Source organism: Toxorhynchites rutilus, chromosome 3, assembly GCF_029784135.1.
Source record: "Toxorhynchites rutilus septentrionalis strain SRP chromosome 3, ASM2978413v1, whole genome shotgun sequence".
Taxonomy (NCBI): Eukaryota; Metazoa; Arthropoda; class Insecta; order Diptera; family Culicidae; genus Toxorhynchites; species Toxorhynchites rutilus.
In genome coordinates this window covers 99250941-99269128 of record NC_073746.1, presented here as the reverse complement: position 1 = coordinate 99269128, position 18188 = coordinate 99250941, and the positions used below count along the sequence as shown (strand labels likewise).

At 38.7% G+C, this 18188-nt stretch overlaps 2 protein-coding genes across 2 annotated transcripts; both read right to left on the bottom strand.

Annotated features, from left to right (window-relative positions):
- Positions 1-395: 395 nt before the first annotated feature.
- LOC129773347 (uncharacterized) lies at positions 396-2263 on the bottom strand. Its single transcript, XM_055776947.1, has 2 exons — positions 2234-2263; positions 396-1328 (listed from the first exon to the last, which is right to left on the bottom strand). The coding sequence occupies exons 1-2, from the start codon at positions 2261-2263 to the stop codon at positions 396-398; spliced, it is 963 nt and encodes a 320-aa protein (XP_055632922.1).
- A 16-nt stretch (positions 2264-2279) lies between these two features.
- On the bottom strand, positions 2280-5389 carry LOC129773346 (uncharacterized). Its single transcript, XM_055776945.1, has 2 exons — positions 2450-5389; positions 2280-2387 (listed from the first exon to the last, which is right to left on the bottom strand). The coding sequence occupies exons 1-2, from the start codon at positions 5387-5389 to the stop codon at positions 2280-2282; spliced, it is 3048 nt and encodes a 1015-aa protein (XP_055632920.1).
- Positions 5390-18188: the final 12799 nt, after the last annotated feature.

The following is an 18188-nucleotide window of genomic DNA, read 5'->3' as shown; positions in this document are numbered from 1 at the left end:
CCTCAATGTGACCATCTTTGTGTTGTTATAGAATAACTATGTCCACGCAACCATCATCAGCTATGGAGATCGATCCACGGTGGAACAAAGATCGATTCATCCATACAACTGCTCTGCTCTGCAAGAAACAACGGGCTGCTGTTCTATAAATAACCCAACAATGAACAATATCAACTGTCTCCGCTGTCCGGTCTGCTGAACAATGGAAGAACAGATAGAATACCTGTTGGAATCAATCTTCGACTCGTGGAGATTTAGCTGTCGTAAGCGAAATGCGGGTAAAAAATGAAAAACGTGTGTTTTATCTTCAAGATATAAATTTATTGAATTGTTCCATACAATTTGGTTGTGAGTATGTATATATGACCATTAGATTCGCGGGAGAAAGAACCTCATCACGCTTTGTGTGTGCGTTTAGTACTGTTGCGAGTAATCGGTGGAAGTTCACGATTTCCACTCCGACATATGCCGCCCACCAAATTCCGTTCGGGAATTTCTGCTCCCAATCTACCTGGTACAAACTCGTCATCGTCAATGGGCAGGACACGGATTCGTCGCACATCTCGACGCGTCGTTCCGTTTGCTGTTTGTAGTGATACTACGCGGATCAAACCATCATCGCCCGGAAAGACCTCAAATACCCATCCTAATGGCCACTGCTTTGATTTCGCATTATCGTCCACTAAAAGCACGAAATCACCAACCTTTATGTTCGACGATGGTTGTTGCCACTTGCTTAAACGCTGCAGGTTTCGAACATATTCTGCGTGCCATCTACACCGGAACTCCTGTGCGAGTCGTTGGATATAGATCCACCGGGACATCGAAGAAATGTTGCGTTCCAAGAGATTGGCTTCTGGAACCGTAGTGAGTGGTCTCCCGATGAGCATATGTGCCGGTGTCAAAGGTTGAGGATCGCTGGGATTGGTTGATAATGGAGTTATAGGCCGCGAATTCATTGTGGCGGCCACCTGGGAGAGAAGTGTAGATAATTCCTCGTACGTGAAATTATGGTTGCTGGTAGTTTTTCCTAAAAACGTTTTAGCGCTTTTGATCGCAGCTTCCCACAAGCCGCCGTGATGTGGGGATCGTGAAGGTATAAAACACCACTCTACACCTTTGTTGGTTAAGAAATATGTCACCTCTTGGTTGTAATCGGTAGAATTGATTAATTTATGGATCGCCTTCAGCTGCTTAGCAGCTCCTCGAAAGTTAGTCGCGTTGTCCGAAAATAGCTTCGCTGGTAAACCATAGCGACTGGAAAAGCGAGTGAATGCTGCTAGAAATGCAGCGCTACTCAGTTCCGACACAGCTTCCAGATGGACCGCCTTTATGGAGAGACACACGAATAGGGCAATGTATCCCTTGCTCACCACTGCCCCTCGCGTGCGTCGCCCTTCGATGTTGACTGGTCCAGCATAATCAACACCAGTATACAGGAACGGTGGACTTGGTTGCACTCGTTCGGAAGGTTTTTTTTTTTTTTTTTTTTTTTTTTCTGTATTATAGTGACTTTCAACTCATTTGGCTGGTTCGTCACTTCTACTTCCATTTTTGGAAGAATGTCGGGAGTGAGAATTGAACTCGTGACCTTTAGCGTGAGAGGCATGGATGTTACCACTACGCCAGATCGCCTCCTCTCGTTCGGAAGGTAGCTGACCCATCTTTTGAGTGATGGGGGATGGCTTTGCTCGAGCACATGTGATGCATTGTCGATATGCCTTTCTTGCTACGCTTGCTCCTCGAATTATCCAGAAACGACGTCGTGACACAGCGAGTAATGTTTGGGGTCCGCAGTGATGGTGACTATGGTGAACGTCAACCAGTATCAGAGACAATTTCTAGGAAGTAAAATTTGGTGTTTGGTGTCGTAGCAGAGTCCAGATTTTTCGAGCCTTCCGCCCACCCTGAGCACTCCATCTTTATCGACGAAGGGATCTAACTGTCGAAGAGTGCTATTTAGAGGAACATTCTTATTCTTCTCCAAACGTTGAATTTCCTCACTGAAATGCGTATTCTGAACATGGCGCAAATAAACTGAGAGTGCTCGATCGAGTTCCGCTGGAAGTAAGCGCTCACATCTTTCCGAATGACGAAAACGCAAAAGGCGTGCAGTAACACGAAGGAGGACTTGCAACTTGGGGTAGTATCTCGCCATCATACCGTCGAGAAAGACACTCTCATAGAAAGTAGTGATAAGCGTTACGGATTTAATTCGCTCTTCTCGAATTACCTCTTGTTTTTGCTTAGAGGTCATCGTCATTTCTGCTGAAGCTGGATTACTGCAACTTGGTGTCCATTCGGGCCCACACCACTATAGCGGATTGTTCTTTAATTGATTCGGCGTGACCCCACGGGATATTAGGTCTGATGACACGCCGGGGTACCTGCAATGATTTGAGAGCGAACAAATTTTGCACAAAAACTTGCCATTCATGAAGTAACTCACCGGGGGAGTGGAGTCCCAGGCCACCCTCAGCTCCCACAGTCGCTGCATCACCAGTTTGGCCTTTATAACGATTGGTGCAAGAAGGCCGAGAGGATCGAAGAGACTCGCAATTTGCGACAGGATGATGCGCTTAGTGGGCTGAAGGATCTCTGTTGGGAAGTACGAAAACAGGAGCTCGTCACTGCACGGCTGCCAGTGAATTCCAAGGGTTTTTGTGCTGTTTGTAGAATCAAGCTCGATCGGAACCTTTGCCTCCAAATCAGCTATCGGTACGCCTTCCAAAGCAGCCACACTGTTTGAGGCCCATTTACGAAGGTGAAAATTCTCAGCAGAAAAGACTTCACAGAGTTGCTTGCGTAAAAGTTTGGCATTTTCCTCGGTATCAGCGCCAACAAGAACGTTGTCGATGTACATCCCGTTCAGGGCATTTTGAGTTGCCTCTGGGAACTTGTCCTGATGATCTAATAAAAGCGTCCGCACACACTTTGTCGCTAAGTAAGACGCGCTTTTGGTGCCGTAGGTGACGGTGTTTAACCTATATTCTTCGATGGGACTATCAGGACTCCAACGCCATAAAATGCGCTGACATTCACGATCATTCTCGTGAAGCAGTACCATGCGGTACATTTGTTGAATATCGCCGGTCAACACAACAGCAGGAGAGCGAAAACGCAAAAGTATATTGATAAGCGAGTCCTGCAATACTGGGCCAGTGAGGAGGTTGTCATTCAGAGAGCGTCCGGTGCTTGTTTTCGCTGAAGCATCGAATACAACCCGACACTTTGTGGTTGAACTTGCTTCCTTAATATCGCAATGGTGTGGAAGATACACAGAACCATTCGGTGCGGGCGTCGTCGCGAGTGACATATGCCGTAGCTGTGCATATTCACTTAGAAAATCATGATACTGCCGCTTCAAATGCGGGTTCCGATTTAATTTTCGTTCGAGATGCAATAACCGTTTCACTGCAATTTCTCGAGAGTTTCCAAGAGCAGATGGATTTTCCGAAAATGGAAGTCGAACAACAAATTGTCCCGTTGATTCCCGAGTTGTGTACTTGGTGAAGTGTTCCTCACAGCGAAGCTCCTCATCAGTAAAGTGTGGTGATATTTTGTTACACTGTTCCAGCTCCCAAAATTTCCGAAGCTGGTTATTGAGATCATCGGTAGAAGAAGCCAGTAAACAAGATGACACTGCGCTTTCACTGCTGTGATTAGCCTCCTTGAATCCACCGGATACTACCGAGCCGAGCTTGGTATTCTGTAGCAGTGGTAGAGAGTCATCGGCGCTGAGACGAATTGTGCCTGGTTCGAGTAATTCGAAAAATAACTTGTTGCCCAATAGCAAACTGATTTTGTTCGGGTGATGAAACTGTGGATCAGCCAAGTGTATGGCATCAGGAATGGGCCACTGACTGATGTCTGTAGCCTGTGGTCTACCGTATCTATCATACACGTTCACTGTAGCGGTTAGCAGAAGTACATTTGTATCGATGATATTATCGACCAGCGTGAGAGATGAAATAAGCGATTGCGACGCCGACGATAAGTTCGGGTATTGCGATGGTGTACGATTCGTTTGATCTGGAGATGCTGATGATGTGAAAGCCTCATGTAAACGAGTGTGATGCGATTTTCCGCACGTCCTGCAGCTGCTGGATGTACACACCTGGCCTCTATGTGCCTTCAAACAATTGAAACACAAATTTTGTTTGCGCACGAAAGAAAGTCGATCTTTAGGTGACGCATGGAAAAATTTACCACACTGATATAGCGAATGTGGTAATTTGTAGCAGTATTGGCAAACTTTCTCATCACTATTTTGAGTTGACGATACGAGAGTATTCGCGCTGCGAAATTTAGGATTTTGATTTTGAGCGAATGAGTGTTGCGAGCGTATTGGTTGCAATGATTGTAGTGCGGTGCCTTTGGTGTCCACAAATTTCAATAGGTGATCGAATGTGACCTCGTTGATATCCATGTCTGCTCTTTTTTGATACCACTGCTGCCGTGTTTCGTGATCTAATTTTTCCTCGATGATGAACATTAGCCAAACATCACGGTCTTCGCGTTGCATGGCTTTCAGAGCACGAATTGTTTCATCAGAAGTGTCGTGCAATGACCTTAGTCCAGTTGCGGTAGCTGATGTCAACGTTTGTTGCTTCAGAAAGCGTCGGATGTGCTGTGCGGCAATCTCTAGCGGGCGATTGTACCTTTCCTTCAATTTTTGTAACGCTGTAGAATAGTTGGCGTCTTCGATGCGGAGGTGCGATATTAGCGAAGCTGCCTCACCAGCTAGGTTAGATTTCAGAAAGTACAGTTTTTGGCCATCTTGTAGCGATGCATTATTGTCCACTGAGCTTTCGAACAAATCGATAAACGATTGCCATTCGAGGAAATTTCTACTGAATATTGGAATATTCACGCGCGGTAATTTAACATCACTATTGGCAGTAGCGTTTGTAGCGTTTAGTGATTGATTGGTGAATGTAGATGAAAAGATTCGTAGAAACTCTGCTTGCTGCTCAGCCAATTGTTGAATGGCGTCGGCGCCAACTTGTGCAGTAGCGTGGCTACCATGCGGTGTCGAGGATTGTTCGACTCTTCGCAATAATTTCAGAAGCGTGGTTTTTAACTCGATCGATTTTTCTTCGAAATTGGACATTTCATCAAGAACCGTATCCACTTCACTATCGGCACATACATTTACCATCCGCTTATGCACGTTCAGATAACCATTCCATATATTTTGTAGACTTTCCAGTTCTGATTGGATGTCTACGTCGTCAATTTCATCTTCTTCACAAAATTTCTTCACATTATAATCAACTCGTTTCAACCGCGCGTCAAACGATTTCTTTTCGCGAAATAATTTACCGAATACAATGGCATTGTCTTCATGAGCTTGGTCCGAGACGCTAGCTTTATCACTTCTCGACATATTGCGATTATTATACGTCCACTACTCTAGGATCGATTATCCGGATAGAGATTCAGGAAATTCACGGATATAACGCGTAAATTATTCGCCGACGGTCCCTATCCGGTTCGAAAGACCAATATGTTGGAATCAATCTTCGACTCGTGGAGATTTAGCTGTCGTAAGCGAAATGCGGGTAAAAAATTAAAAACGTGTGTTTTATCTTCAAGATATAAATTCAGACTATTAACTTTATTGAATTGTTCCATACAATTTGGTTGTGAGTATGTATATATGACCATTAGATTGGCGGGAGAAAGTACCTCATCACGCTTTGTGTGTGCGTTTAGTACTGCTGCGAGTAATCGGTGGAAGTTCACGATTTCCACTCCGACAATACCCTTACGCCTAAATGGCTACTACAGTGTAATTTACCATAATGTAATGGAACAGAAAACCTAACGCCTAAATGGCTACTACTTCTACTGTGTAATTTACAATTTATAGAAACATAAACATATGTTCATGTACACGATAAAAACCCGGCTCTGTTACAGATAAAATGCTAATGAGCCTGATAAATAAATAAATGGGATAAAAAAAATAAAATGGAAAACCGGTTGACACTGTAAAGACTTTGATGGAGGGCATCAAGCGAAAATGCGTTCAATTTTACACTCGAGTCTCCATCGATTTACTTTTCTTTTGATTTTTGAAGTAAATTATATATATACATATAAAAATCTCGTGTCACGGTGTTTGTTACCTAACTCCTCCGAAACGGCTCGACCGATTTTGATGAAATTATACTGAAAATACTTGGTAGGTATGAGAATAGGTTGTAAACTATATATGATACCGATAACCATACATTTAATACCGAATAGGGTGGATCTATGCAGAAAAAAAGATCTGGATATTTTTTTCAAAAATTTGACTTCATACCATACATATAACCTTAAATTTTGACCCCAATTCCCTATTTTTAATTGCGATTTTATTATTTTTGGGCTAAAAATATTCTAATAATATAACCGTTGTTCGTTTTTTCAACAGAACGAATTTATTTAAGTTGTTCAATGACTGATGGCGTAACGCCCGCTTCATTGAACATCCATCTACAAATACACAAGTAACATCAATTCATCTAAAGCAGGGAGCATCTCCGACGAGCTGGAAGCCTTTTTGAATGAGCACAATGAGTTATCGAAATTCTTCAAATCACATTTGCTCGGATTACAAAATGACAATCACGCTATTGCCATCAACCCTGATAAAACATCAGCTGGAGAGCACGTGTGTAGATCCAAAGCACAAGCGCTGCTGGAATCATGATAGCACGGTGAAACGACAAATTTAATGCGAAGAAAAAACAATAATCTGGAATTCATCGTTGACACACACCGTTCATACGACCCTCGCTATGTTCTTCTTCAATGGCACTAACGTTCCCAAGGCTTGCCTTCTCAACGTAGTACTACTTGCGTCATTTTTATTAGTAAATAGTTGAGATTTCTATGACGAACAATACGCCTTGAATGTATTCTGGAGTGGCAAGCTCAGAAGGGTTTCATAACGAAAAATCTCTTGCATAAACATTAGACCAACGAGACCCCGTCACAGATACTTAATTCTTTATGAACATCATTTCACATTTTGATTTAATATTTATGAACATGAGACGAAACAAACAGAGGGCGCGCTCGAAGGATTTTTATGTTTATCATCTGGTGATTTGACATGGTCAAGAAACGCCAATTCAAGATATCGTAAGCTATGCCAACAATTTATGGTCGACATATACGCGAAAGTTTTCTTTTCTAAGGCGAATTCTTACTACACAATCAACAAAAGCGGTGCGAGGAATAATACATTCACTTGCGAGACACTATCATGAGCAACGCCGACACAGCTTTAGTTATAGCCAGGCCAAAACGCAATGCATTGTCATGACATTGCGCGTGTGTTCAAACACAAAATGAAGTTCGATCGTATTCGTCCCCACATATTGTTGGTTGTATTCTGTAGAATGGAAAAAGCGCAATTTTGCATTCTGTTCAAGCTCAAGTCCAATCGAGTTGAGCAAATGTGACAACCTTGCCACGCAATTCGACGTAAACAATATTGGTCTCCATGTTCCATTTCTATGAAGCAAAAATGGTAATGGTTTTTCGGGTGGAATAAACACGCAAAATTTAGCATTCAAACACATTCAAAACAAATTTAGCATCCAAACGAAATCGAATAATAATTTTCATTCAAATTTTAACAATTTAGAATTATTTCCGGAATTATGCCGATCAGATAGAGAGTAAATTGAACCACAAATACGGATGACTTATTTTGACCATTGTTTCGCGACAAGGTGAACGAATTTAAGAGTGTAAAATTCGATTTCGATCGAATTGTAAAATCCGATCACTCATATGCGTATATGAATATTGAGTTCTACAAATCGGTGAAGAGTAATAAAAACATCCATGAATAAAGGAAGCAACATGGCTGTGTTTCAAACTTGGATTACCGATGTTAATACTCCTCGATTGAATGACAACGATAAAATAACGCGATTCTAAACAGGCCGATTAATCAGCTCCATTGAAGTTAGCTGGCGTATCGCTGTTTTCCAATTTATGAACGAGACCAAGCTGTTATAAACTAAGCCATGTTGAAAATCACATGCACGTATTTTCTAACAAGGAGACAGCAATAAATATTGATTTTCTATATTTCATTTTTTCTACTTTACGACAAACTTATTGTGTAGATTTCCGCCACCATGAAACCAGACATTTCGGAATTGCTTTACACTTCAGCTACAGAACACACGTCTTACCTTCACCGCTGCCCAGACACGAAAGAGGACGAGTGTTCGTGCTGCGTGATTGGGTTGGATGATGCAGGGTTGTACTAAACCTAAAAGTGGGCGAAATATGAGCGCAGGGCTGTGTCATATTGACACGGTGTGTATAAAGGGAAAGACTGCACATTGCAGGCGAAATACGTTGGATGTAAAGGGAGGATTACATACACTATCCACACACTTATATTACTTTTTTCAGTTGACGTTTAACTTTAAAGAGATCAAACATGTCAGTTACGTTAATGAAATACACCAAGAAATATCATATAACCTTTCGTTCAAATCATTTAATTCGTTTTTTTTTCGGTCACATTCGATTTATTTGAAAGATCGTTAAAATATTCAAACACACTTACAATACATTAGTGTGTTTTATTCAACACCCAAAATATTCACTAGAAATAATTTATTTGGCAGAACAACGTTTGCCTGGTCAGCTAGTATATGTATAAAATTACCCTAAAATTTTGGTTTGATTCTAAACATTATTATGGCATGACATTTTCGGTGTCGCAATAATTTTGTGCTCGCCCTTTTATAACCCACGATGTAACAAAAACAAGAAGAAGTCATTACCAGTGATATACGAGAGCAACACCAAGATCTGGATGGCAATTTGACGAAAAATTTTCCACTGAAAATAGAAAGGTATTATTTCTGGAATTATGTGTAATGGTAATGTATCATACTTATATCTATTTCTCTTCAAAGATGGTCATGTTTGTTGATAACTATACAGCGCACCCAAAATCTCTCCGACCAAAGCTCAAATCGATAAGCTTACAATTTATACACAAATCTTCACTTCCGTAGCTCAGCAGCTGGACTTCGACATAATCAAGAACCTGAATCAGTACTATCGCCATCTTCGATTAATTAGTTCGATTAGTTAAACGAAGACTGCAAGAAATGGAGGATATTTGTCCTTTTCAACCTTCATGTTATTCAGCATTCTTACTGTATTTTAATGCACTCTAGGACCCTTCAGATATACCGGTATTGAATGCAATTGAAAACTTACACCCTCTAAAATCAATAAAGTTAAATCTGAGACTATTTAAAATTGCTCCAGGAAGCCGAATTTTCCTTCAATGATGATGGTGATATTCCGCTGGCATAATTAATGCGTCGTGAGCTTGCTGATGTCGATTGTACTGTTCGATTGCTCAATGTTTTTAAATGATTAGTGCAAAAAGGACCAAACCTGTAATCTGATGCCAGATACCAATATACTGGAAAGTGTTGAAAAAACTGAGGAAAACGATGAGGATAGTAGTTCTATTAAGATGGAGAATATTCAGGAAGGTTCAGATGATTGTGTCGAAATTACATCTTCGAAGGTTAAATCAAACCTGAAGAATATGTTCGGAATATTGAAATCAACTGAAAATGTTCCTGTGACTATTCGAACATTTCTTTGTGATTAAACAGTTCCTGCGTGATCGTTACAATTTAGTTTGAATAACATACTTAATCAATATTTTCTTTGTTAACCTAGTTCATCATGCAGGTTGGACTCGATTATATACAAACTCGATTGTATATGATTATGTGAAATTTAATTAAATTTAAAATTATTTGAACGATTATATACAGTTTGAAAAAAAAGTTTTTTTCATAATTCAAATATGAATAATTCCAGGAAAAAAAATTATAGGAGGTTGTGTCCAAGATACAACCGCATTTTTGACGCAGAACTACGCTGTTATTCTATATAAGTCGCTTATTCATACCTTCGGATATTATTCTATAACGCTGTGAAATTTTAGAAACAACTGCTTAGTAGAATGATCTCTGAAATGTTTTTTTCATTGTAGAATTTGTTGACGATAATTGATTGATGATTCATTCTTGCCCTCGAAAAACAATACACTAGCTGATCGTAAGTCGCAATTTATTTCATGTCAATGCAATAAAAATTTACCTCGAACGCTTTTTTTTTGGCCTTTTTCGCAATTGACATAGACTCGGCTAGACGCGATTATATACATGTTGCACCAGCACCATTTTTCCACATCTCATAACTACATCAATATATCTTTGGCACCGCATGGAAACAACAACAATGACAACACTTGCAAGTATCAAATATCATGCTACATGTTATTCAGTATTGCCTCAAAGGAATCGCATCTCTAGGCATCGTTCGTACAACGTAAACCAAGCGCCAAACAAGCGTTCGCAATGGTATGCATACAAAGCCATACGTTGGTGGCTTGAAACTACAAGGAATATAAACACTTCTCATCATTTTGCTTTTTTCTCTGTTAATATTATTGGCTTTCTGATAATATTATTGGCCTCGAAAAAGTTGCATTACTTTCTCATGCTCGAGAGAAGCGCAGCTGTCACCCTTAGTGGAGGATGTTTTGCTACTGGCAAGCGAAACCACATACAAAATTCCAGAACGACATTTACTTTCTCGGTGACTAAAAAGTTGCTCGTTATTGACAGGTCTGTTCGGGAAAGCACACAAATGGACAGAACAAATGTATGGAAAAATGGAAACGCCTCAAGTTTTCATGAATTTTAACCATCTACAAACCAGGAGATTCTAATGTATAGCATATTAAACAAATCTTACGGAATTTCCGATTCGTTTAGTATGTGAATCGCCAAAATCCGTTCGCGGCAAAAATAGTTATTAACGTTAACTTTATTTCATAAAAACGTGACCTGTTTTCTGATTTGGCACCCTTAATGAAAGACGTAGTTCTACGTCAAAAATTAACCTTTCAACATTAAAGTGAAATTTAAGTGGCATTTATAAGTACAGTGGGTTAAAAATCGCGATTTTTGAAGATTTTTAATGAATTTTCATCAGGAATTGTTTACATCGATATTGTAGCGAAATTAAGAGAGATAGAAGTTGGGCGCCAGAGAACAAATTGTAGAGGGGTTAGAGAGCTTCAATTTGATTGATAGAAACAATCAAGTTTAGTATGAATTTTTGGGATGAAATTAATAACTACTTGCAAAATGTTATTTTAATCCACTAATTTAGATGTTCCACTACTATATACAGTACTAAATTTTCTAATCTTTCAAATGAAATCAACTGAATCGGCTTACGTAGCGTACTTTTCAATGTAGAGTCAGTTTGAGGCAACAGGGTCCGAAACAAAGAAAAAGTTCTATATCTCTGTCATCGTTGAAATTCGAACATATGCGTACATCGTCTATCACCTCCTGAGAGAATCTTGAAAAAATATTTTGTTTATATGAGAAATGTGTTTTCTCACTTTAAGGACATGAATCAAAAATTCAAATTCATACCATAATTGGGACACTTACTCTAATATATGACAATTTATGACATAAAAAAAATATTAAAAAATGTTCTGTATCTCGATACCTCCCTTACTCGATGGTCCCTTTGAATATCGATTTAGGGAGAGTTGACTGTATATAGGAAACTAGGAGATCTCTTTTCAACGTTATTTTAACAAGTTAATCATTTAAAAATATTTCATTTTCTATATTGCAAGACACTGTTAAGGAGTGTTCAAAGCAATTGGTGCAAAAATCTCGTAAAGGGCCTTGGTAAGGAAGTAGTAAAAGTGGTAAGGAAGTAATAAGAAGTGCGCACAAATCAAATCACCTATGAAAAATATTGTATAGGGTACCAAATAAAAATTTTGACTATTTTTTTCTAACACCTGTATGGTTCAACATAGGATCTATGGTGAACACCGTACTTCTCAATATATTGCATGCCATTCTCAATAGTTTCGAGATAAAAATTTGAAAAATACTGAAATTGCATCCCATTATGGTGTATTGAGGAATATTATTTTAAAAAAATAATTAAAAATTAAGTACAGGGCGTACTCGATTATATACAGTCTCCGGATTCTTTTCCCTGTACATAATCGAATCCTGAATATAATCGAGACAACAATTTAAAAATAAAATGTTTTTTTTATGCAAATGTTTTTCGATTTTTGAATTAAAAAGAAGAATTTAATTGTTGGTTAACTATTCGGAAGACTCATACTTTGAGAATTTTAAATTAATTGAGTCCGACTTGTATTATGAATTCTAATTCAAAAAATCAAAATAAACTTGATTTTTTCTATCAACCAAATTAAATCTCTTAAATCGCTCTACAATTTTCTCTTTGGAATCCAACTTATATCTGCCTGAATAACGCCGCAATGTCGTCATAAACAATCCTTGGTGAGAATTCATTAAAAATCTTAAAAAATCACGATTTTGCTCCACTGTACTTATAATAACCAATTAAATTTCACCTAAACGTTTAAATATTACATTTTTTTAAATAAGCTATATTTATTTATTTATTTTATTTATTTATTTCAACACCGTCTTCTATTAGTACAGACTGAATTATTTACTTATAAACTAGATGTAGATGTAATTTGAATTATAAAACAATTTTTTTTTTCAAACTGTATACAATCGAGTTCCTGCACTAAAAAATAATTAAACATTGTTTTTTTGGAGATTTAGAGACTCAGTAGTACTCTAACGCATATTTGAATGTGTTCCTACGCCTTTTTTAGATATGTGTGATTATTTCAGAATTTTATCAGTATTGCGCGGCACAAAAAATATGATTTATACAGTTATAGTCCCAGTACTGGTTTATTTTATATTTAAATATATACTATGTGGTGTTAGATAATCGTTCCCACCGATCATATCAGCGCTATGGAAAATATTGTATAGGGTGAGTAGAGTTGAGATGTTGACAAGTTCTGCATCGCAAAATGTTTGTATTAGTAAGCTCTAAAACGTCTCTTGAAGACAATTTGTATGTAAAATTTGATATATAATAAAAAGTAGAGTAGAAGAACAGTTTTTTCATGGTGACCCTAACACAACTTAGAAAAAAAGCCCTATATCGCTTGTTTCAAGAGATAGAATAAATCTTTGTTCTACAAAGATGTCTCAAATAACTGAGGCTACACCATTGTCGAACTATGTGTACCTATTTATAAAAATAAAAAAGGTATATTTTATATTTCATCGATATTTTTGGTCACGCTATTTTGGAACATAAAAATGAACGCTCTATCATATGTAATATATTTTACGAAGACAGCTTTTGTCTAGAGAATCACTGTCAAGCTCTTAATGCTGGTTTCCACTTAAATGCCCCTCCTGTATCATTGTGCATTGCAAGATGTACCTTCAGTATTTTTTTCAATTTTTTCTCTCGAAGCTCTTGGGTACGTTTTCACCATAGATCCTATGGTGAACCACTAGGGCTGAACGTTAAGCCGTTGAGAAGCATAGGTTATACGGGTAGATTTAATCATTCTCATCCGAATAAAAAAGTCACAGGGGGGTTGTGTCTGAGACACGACCGCATAGTTGACGTAGGATTCCGTTCGGCTATCTGTTGATTTTGGATATGTTTGAAGAATTACATCGTTAAACTCTTTGATAATAATTTGGTGGCCATGAGAAAGGCAATTTTGTTTAGTAGTTGAGCATTATTTGTTCACTCCACCAGTGTTCACCGAGTGATGATGACAGAAGTATGGTAAACAGTCGTTGGGTGGTGCGTATCAGATAGAAGATGCCGAAGTGGAATGAGAAATGATGAAAACCGCCCTCTGTGACCCTAGAAGAGATGCCTCCTGTGTTATGTATGAATGAAATAAAGAAAAAAAACTCACCAATGTAATATAAGATAATTACCATACCGAACACAATTATCAATTTTTCTCATCAGTAAAAACATGTTACTTTAATATAGAGAAAACATATTTGAAATGGAAAAGGTAATTTTGTTTTATAATTTTTACTTTCTGAGCGTTTATTCAACCCAATACGAATTTTAATTGGATTAACAACACCTAATACTATAAGTAGAGCATGTGGGAAATCACTTCATATTTCATATTTCTTCACTTTTCCAATTTTTTCTCGCCGCATGAACTTTCCTCGGGTGAAAATGAACACGACAAAACAGACAGCTTAAACCGAACGACCCGTTCTCGAGCGGGAACACATATTGGTTTTTATTTATGAAAATTGAAATAAATCATTTCATTTATCAAGTCACTAGCTGACCCGGCAAACTTCGTCTCGCCCAAAATTTGTTTTTTGTTATCAATACCTTCAAACATTCACGTTTGCTTACTAAGCGCATGTTCATGAGTCCAATCGCAGAACTGATCATTGATTTATCATTGATTTATCTTAACTCCAGTTGAATTTACCTTTTACTAAAAAATTTCTAATACTTCTGCCAAAACTCATCACTATAATATTAGATTATTTTTAGACACAATTCTCGTTCAACATTTTTCAACCACTTGCAAATGAAATGTTTCTCCGTTACATGGAATAAATGTTTGATACAGAAAATATGATAGAATAAAGATAGACCCATCCCCTCTTCTCCCCTTAGAGAGGGGGAGGAGTGTGTATTCACCATAGGAACGTTTCGTGCCCCCTAAAATCTCACATGCCAAATTTGGCTCCATTTGTTTGATTAGTTTTCGAGTTATGCAGAAATTTGTTTTTCATTTGTATGACAGCACACTCTAAGAGAGGTGGGGGAGTGTCTATCTACCATAGAAACATTTATTGCATTCTAAAACCTCCGCATGCCAAATTTGGTTTCGTTTACTTGATTAGTTCTCGAGTTATGCAGAAATTTGTGTTAGATTTGTATGAGAGACCCCCTTAAAGAGGGGAAGGAGTGTCGAACCACCATAGAAATGTTTCGTCCCCATAAAACCTCCACATGCCAAATTTAGTTCCGTTTGCTTGATTAGTTCTTGAATTATGCGGAAATGTATGCTTCATTTGTATGGCAGGGACGGGAGGAGTGTCTATTCGCTATAGAAACGTTTTGTGTCCCCTAAAACCTTCGCATGCCAAATTTGGTATTTGCTTGATTAGATTTCGAGTCATGTCGAAATTTGTTTTTCATTTGTATGGCAGCTCCCCCTTAGAAAAGGGGTGGAGTGTCTAACCACCATAAAAACATTTATTGCACCTTAGATCCTCCACATGCCAAATCTCGTTTCATTTGCTTGATTAATTATTGAGTAATGCAACCCCCCCTTAGAGAGGGAGGAGGGGTCTCAAACTATCATGAAAACCTTCCCCGGCCCCAAAAACCCCTACATACCAATTTTCATGTCGATCGGTTCAGTAGTTTCCGAGTCCATAAGAATCAGACAGACAGACAGACAGACAGAAATCCATTTTTATATATTTAGATTTTTAACACAACTACTACCATATACAATTTAACAATTACACTTGTGCTACATTTTTCACAATACACGATCGGTCATTGATATGAAATTTCACGAACATTAAAGTTCCAAATTTAAATTTTATTTGCTAGAATTATTCGTGTCACTTACCCTACTTGCAATATAAATGCCCCCGATTTGCATATATTTGCAATGCCGATTTCCCTCGGGCATCTTGGTTTTGATATCTCTGTTAGGGAACACATTTCGGTAGGAACAAAAGCTCCCCCTACTTTTATGTTTTTGCAATGTCGATTTCCCCCAGGCAGAATGGTTTTGATGTCTCTGTTAAGGAACCGCCGCATGTGTCGTCAATTTCGACCATTTAGAAGTGGATATTTCCGTTAGGATAGGGGTTGAGATTTTTCAACTGTTCGATAGTTTGTTTCATGACATATATTATTTTATTCAATATAAAAAAGACGGGTGGGTAATGTCGGGGACATAACCGGAGTGACGTAGGACTATACAAAGGGGACAGCTTTTGCTAAATATATATTTTAAATATATTGTTTTATTTTCTTCTCCTACGTGTATACCTACCTATCTACCTGAAAAATAGATTAGTTTACTGTTTACTCTCTATGAACATGTTGGGGCGTTCTGAAAAGAACCTTTTGTGTTGTGTTTTTGCTTTTTTTTTTCAAACTTTCTCAATTTTTTCTCACTATCTCATAGTTGATTCTTGATTTTTTTCTGAAGGCTTTGTACTTATTAAATGTTCAACGCCGGGCATCTATTGGCGTATGCACATATCGTACAATCAAAATGATGGCTGTGATAGGGAATGCATAGGTGGTCATCAGATCATTCACTATCATATATTTCACTATTGAGCACATTACCGTACCTTAAACTGTGATTTCGGAGACGAATGAATTGTAAGATTTGTATCTCCGCAAACAAAGTAAATAGAAATAAAAAGAACTGAGGTTTTGGAGACGAACTCTACGATCTGTCGAGAATTAAACGAGCTATAAGCGTTCTGAAAAACCAACAGTAAATTAACACAGGATTGAAGACCTTTAAAATAAGAACAGAGCAGCAGGAAATACATAGCTCATCATGTTGCTCCTTAGTTATGTTTCTACACAAAGCAGATGTAACGTCAGTCAATTTTCAACATCAGTTATCAACCAAAGAAAGCAGTTCTTGGTACCAAGAAAATTCGTTAATGCCATCCTACATACAATGTGTTGTAATTTGAAGCCACTTTTAATTCGGAAACCATGCATGGGTTTGTGAAAACTGAATGATCAATTTAAAAGACCCCAAACCAATAAGTTCAAGAACAAGCATAAACAAAATAAATCAGTTTATATTATATGTCATATTATGTCACTTTAGAATGCATTGGTATTGTGAAAAACTTTTAATAGCTCTTCTTTGAAAGGTTTAATGGCCCTGAAAAGCGCCGGTGGCTGGTTTTGCCACCAAAACAGTCAGTATAAACAAACTTTTTCCTTCTTCTACCTGCTGCCGTTTTGCGATTGCGTTTGCCACTCGCTGAAACTAGTTATTGCCACCGAACCGAATATGCTCTGTTCTGTAGGCGGGTTTTCTTATTGTCGTGAGCAGCTTTGCAAGCCAACTCGAGCACTCCGGCGGCCGAAATTCTATAACCGCTATTAGGTATACTGGTGCTCCGGCACCAATCCGTTGATGCGATGTGATGTGAAACGATGCCATTCAACCACACTGATTTACAGTTTGAAAGAGAATGATAAATTTTTCAGCGGATCCGCGCGTTTTGTACTTTAGCGGTACACAGTCACAGGATAGAGACAAATCGGCAGACTCAGCCAAAGGGGCGAGTCCAACGAGACGAACGAAAGAGCGTTAAAAGGCAGCGATGGCAGAAAAATACATCACATACTGATTTTAACCTCCGACCGAGAAGGTCACGTTTTTTTCAGCTCGGCAGTTTGGCGTTTTGGACAGCGGACTAGGACGTCTCCCCCTGGCGATTCCGAAGGAGTTATTTTTAATTATCTTTAAGTGGCAGCAGAAGGAGAGCGGGAAAAGGCAATAGCTCGTTTCGACCGTGGAGAGCGGGCGCTTACCGGCAAACCGGAAAAGCGCGCGCTTTTTACGGCGTCACTGACGCCACGCCCCCTTTTTCCGGGGAGTGTTGCCAATTATTTTGTAGTGATTGTAGTGATCTCTAGTTATAATTAAAAAAAAAAAGAAATAACACGCGCATACGGACAGTGAAGTGACAGTAGGAAAAACAGTTTTAAAATAATTTTGAAAGTTTATTCGCGATAATTGGTGGTTTTGTGCTCTTGCTAAAAAAGTGCGAATTTCTGGACACATATCCCCAAGTGTAAAGACCCAACAAAATTTCTCAGTGTTTTCATCTGAAGATTAACCCACTTGTCGGCTATACCTAGGGGATAGCCTGACAACAGCATGGCTTCCAGTAGCTCCGGGCCTCCGGGAGGCCGGGCTACAAATTTGTACGAGGGTAAACCTACCCAACGTACTGCTCCAAGATGGGCCGACCCACTGAACGGCAACCTACAGATCCTGTTACTACGTGCCACAGGAGAGAACGTGATCGCCAACGCTGTAGGAAAGAAGTACTACACAGCGCGACCGCAACGAGACGACAAGAAGAGGATGCAATATATCCTTACGGCCAAGGACGAAGATATCATTGGTAAGCTCCTCTTAATCAACAAATTAATCGATGAAACCCCTATTGAAGTGA

Coding starts and splice junctions, on each gene's coding strand:
- LOC129773347 (XM_055776947.1), bottom strand. CDS start 2,263: ATGACGATGACCTCTAAGCAAAAACAAGAG. Junction 1,329..2,233: donor CCTCTAAGCAAAAACAAGAG/GTAATTCGAGAA, acceptor CTCTCCATAAAG/GCGGTCCATCTGGAAGCTGT.
- LOC129773346 (XM_055776945.1), bottom strand. CDS start 5,389: ATGTCGAGAAGTGATAAAGCTAGCGTCTCGGACCAAGCTCATGAAGAC. Junction 2,388..2,449: donor CCTGGGACTCCACTCCCCCG/GTGAGTTACTTC, acceptor AAATCATTGCAG/GTACCCCGGCGTGTCATCAG.